The sequence below is a fragment of the Limulus polyphemus genome, unplaced genomic scaffold, assembly GCF_000517525.1.
Source record: "Limulus polyphemus unplaced genomic scaffold, Limulus_polyphemus-2.1.2 Scaffold2396, whole genome shotgun sequence".
NCBI lineage: Eukaryota > Metazoa > Arthropoda > Merostomata > Xiphosura > Limulidae > Limulus > Limulus polyphemus.
In genome coordinates, this window is record NW_013668006.1 from 38,352 (window position 1) to 42,608 (window position 4,257).

Below are 4,257 nucleotides of genomic sequence, written 5' to 3' on the forward strand. Positions count from 1 at the left end.
TACAAACTGCTTCAGTCTTCTTGTAAAAGTTTTTCTACTCACGTTTCACAAGTCAGTACGTATTTAAGATACACCGTTTTTCTAAAAACATTGAATTTTATGTAAACCGTCGATGAGTTTTAAAGCAGTAGCAAGATTTTTCACCTCTCCAGTACTTTGTGATCACAGATACGATGTTTACTACACGGTCCGCGCTTTAAATAGTCACCTATTGGTGTTATTTCTTGGAAAATAATTGTAACTCGGAAATAGCATCACTTTGATAAAAACCAAGTACAGAAACATATACAACTGTTTACTGTCACCTAGGTAATATTTGAAAGGTATAATGTGTGAAAGAACTGGCTGATTCTGTTGTCTGCGCTTTATTTATGCAAGAAACTAATAAATATTACAATTTTAGTAGCATTTTTTTAACATTTGTGTATTTTTGATAAAAATATTACAAAGTAAAACATATTTATTGCAAACATTAATTTTAAATAGCTTAACAAAAGCAACTTATACACAAATGTAACAACCATACTCACAATGCAGCTGAAATTTCAAAGTAATGTTAAAATATTAAAAAGTTACAGTAAATGCAGACTGACACATCACAGTTAACCCCTCTTTAGGCTTAACGTTTTAAAAATTTAACCTTTTTAAGAGGTCTTAGATGTCTGGAACTACAAGAAAATCTAAGTGTGAGAAATGTACACGATATAAAACAAAATGAAACAGTGTAGAGTGACTCGTTACTAATAGAAGTTTGATTTTGATTGCATGTTAAAAGGAATGTATGGGTGTACATTCAAAACAGAGTTAATTTACTATAAGAAATTGTAAAAACCAACAAGAACATAAACATTAAGTGGTTCAAAAAACTATGAGCAGGTAGCGCTGTCATCGCTGAAGATGGTCGATCGTCCGGTTTAGTTAAATCAGTTTCCTTCTCCTTGATTCCATAAGCTTCAATAGTCTCCCAGGAACCAACTAGAAAATGTAAGATAAAAAATAAAATTATGATAATTACCTTCATTAATTAATGAAGTATGTTTATCATAGTGTTGCATTTTTCGTTCCCTGTGTACTATAAGAAAATATGTTTTCTCCATTTTGAAAATGTTAACTCCCGACCAATAATCTCGAACCAACAGCTCGTATTACAAACTGTGAATTTTAATTTTTACAAACGTATAATTAGTTGCCATTTAAGGATTTTAAATAAAAATAATGTAGATATGTGTGAACTTACCCAGTCAGTGTAACTTGGACATAGGAAATGGTAATAATGATTGAGTCTATTTTTACATATCACGAAACATTTGACTCTGCTGATCAGTTAATGTTGCAGCCGAATGTAAATTATACAAGAATCAAACTGCGTGAAGTAAAACACATCAACGAAGTTTGGGGTGAAAGTAAATTGTAGAAACAACTGGAAATTTCGAATCATTTTTATCTCGCAGTCGGTTAATTTTTAGAGGTGTTCGATATATTTTTTCTGATGAAATAGGTAAGAAACGTGCGTATTAGAACACTGCAAATATGACTTGGATCATAATAAAATCATTGAGCATTCGTTACGAACGGCAACTTTAAGAACATACTTAAAGATCCGTTACTTACACTGACAGACGGGATATCGGAAGCTATAACGTAGTCAGTGTTCTAAACCTTCGAAAAACTGTTAAAATCGTTTAATAAGACACTTACCGCCTGTTCTTCCGGGAAAATCGCCAGGTGATAACAGTGGTCGTGCTGGAGTGCTAGTTGTCTTCGCATTAGCAGCGTTATTTTCCCTGATCTCATCAAGAGGTAGCGGTACAACAGATGTATCCGGTCTCATAAGTGGAGGCGAGTGATACACCTCAGGTTTCTCAAATTTGAGCATTTTACCTGATCGTGCTGAATTATTTTTCATTTCAGTTGTACTACCAGTTGTGGTCTGAAGTGTCACTTCATCTGACGTTCCGTCAGGAATGATTTCGCTGTCTCTCTCAGATTGGTCAGACTTGATAGTGTTGTTAATGTCTGTTTCATGTGCATAAACTAAAAAAAAATAGTAGGGTAAAGGTTAAGTGGAAAACGTCTCGCAGCGTAGCTCGACTTCAATACGTTAATCTAAGTCACTGGTGTTGTCATGTGTGACGGGAAAAAACTTAAATAACAACTTCGTATGAAAAGGCAGATTGTCTGTACGGTTGGTTGCTTTCTTCGAAAAGAAGCGTTTTCAAAAAACAAGAACTGATTTAAAAATAAAATACTGTATTGAATATTGCGCATTATCTGTTATTTTCATCAGTAATTAATTTCACTAATATTATTCTAGATATAATAACACATTTTTCCGACAATCATGGACAGTTTTGTTAGCCTGGTTTCTAGTTGTATTTATTGGAAGAAGTTATGTTAGTGTAGAAAACTTAATACAATTGAGTTAGAATTTACAAATACCGACAGGATACAGACATGTTTCACTTACCATGGCCTGAATTTTGACTCGTACCGAAGACTAGGGCTAGAATCATGAACCAGGTTAACAGTGCGATGCGGTGCAACCAACTATATCTTCGAGACATATGATTCAAGAAACTCATTGTCCAAAGTTTATCCTTGAAATTAATTGACTTAAACTATATGATGATCTTGTGGAATATTTTTATAACATTTCACCTCTGAAAAACACCGTAAGTAGTTGTGTTTATGATGCAGTACTAGTTGGTTCCCCTCTTTAAAACGAAGAAAACGTGATGTTTATAACCCACAAAACCGACGTACAACTCAACTTCGCAAAGATTGATATCTTGTAAGTCTTCTAAACTTAAACAACTGAGAAAAAATGTGGTACGAGCAGTTTACATTCACAGCTCTACTATCTGTACTAGAAATCTAAGAGAGATTTACAATTATTCACTGCCTTCTAATGAACGACACTTATGACTAGGCAAAAGTAAACACAGCCAACAGGAACGAAATGGTCCACCGTATACCTGAACAGGTAGGTACAAAATACTGCGTAGCCTTACAAGTCGCTTGAAAACCTGCCAGTAAATGCTCCTTCCACGCACGGAGTACTGGTAACGCTTTACTCCTCCGCTTTGACCTCGTGAAGTTGTACACCGCCTAGGACTCGCATGGTTTCACTGAACTTCCTGAAACTCTTCCTGACCTAGCGACAGAAAGACATCTTACAGGAAATCGTATTCTATAACTATTTGGTTATTTCCTTAATTAATTAATAAATATAATTGAATAAAAATTGAGACTTTGTTTAAACTTAAAAAATACGCGGGAAGATTTACAGTTAAAGGGACACATATAATGACTTTTCAACGTCCATAATTACTTTCTAAAGTGGATTATTTATATAGTATTGAATAAACAGTGAAACTTTCAGATTGTTTGAATGTAGAAAAATAAATTGAAAGAAATTTACAGACATGAGCAGTTATAAGTGAATTGTTTGTTTTTGAATTTCGCGCAAAGCTACACGAGGGCTATCTGCGCTAGCCGTCCCTAATTTAGCAGTGTAAAACTAGAGGGAAGGCAGCTAGTCATCACCACCCACCGCCAACTCTTGGGCTACTCTTTTACCAACGAATAGTGGGATTGATCGTCACATTATAACGCCCTCACGTCTAAAAGGGCGAGCATGTTTGGTGTGATGGGGATTCGAACCCACGACCCTCAGGTTGCGAGTCGAGCGCCCTAACCACCTGGCCATGCCGAGCCAGTAAGTAAATAAAACGCATCATATCATATGATAATGAAGTATGATTGTGAAAACCTATGACTTCTTACAAACTGGCTACCGTTCGGAGTTCGATCCTTGCGGTGGGCACAGCGTAGATAGTCCAGGTCTGAGCCTCTAACAAATCAAACAAACGTACATTGTGTAAATTTACTACATCATATATTTGATTATGGGGTGTATAAACCTACTTTAATCTGGGAATGACAACCTGCCTTCTGAAAACAGGTGTTCTAAAATTTCTTTAGTCGCGATTGTTGTCATGCGTGCTTTCTAACTGTCGTTACGATATCTGTTCAAATACTTGTTTTACAAACACTCCGGTAGATGAAATTGAAGTAATGATAATTTTTAAATGTAATATTTGGCAAAAATGTACAGGTAAACACACCACATTTAAATGACTTCGACGTAAACTAACGTTATGTGCAGAGTGATCAATTTTGAAGTGACATGTAGACACAGTTTTGTAGTTAAATTAATGCAATCTATTTTTAATTCAATACAAGCACCGTCTAATA

General features: G+C 35.2%; 1 protein-coding gene across 1 annotated transcript; it reads right to left on the bottom strand.

Moving 5' to 3' along the window:
- Positions 1–349: 349 nt before the first annotated feature.
- Positions 350–3,080, bottom strand: LOC106466852. The gene is made up of 3 exons (XM_013927155.2): positions 2,468–3,080; positions 1,699–2,034; positions 350–975 (listed from the first exon to the last, which is right to left on the bottom strand). The coding sequence occupies exons 1-3, from the start codon at positions 2,580–2,582 to the stop codon at positions 794–796; spliced, it is 633 nt and encodes a 210-aa protein (XP_013782609.1). The 5' UTR covers positions 2,583–3,080; the 3' UTR covers positions 350–793.
- Between the last annotated feature and the right edge of the window lie 1,177 nt (positions 3,081–4,257).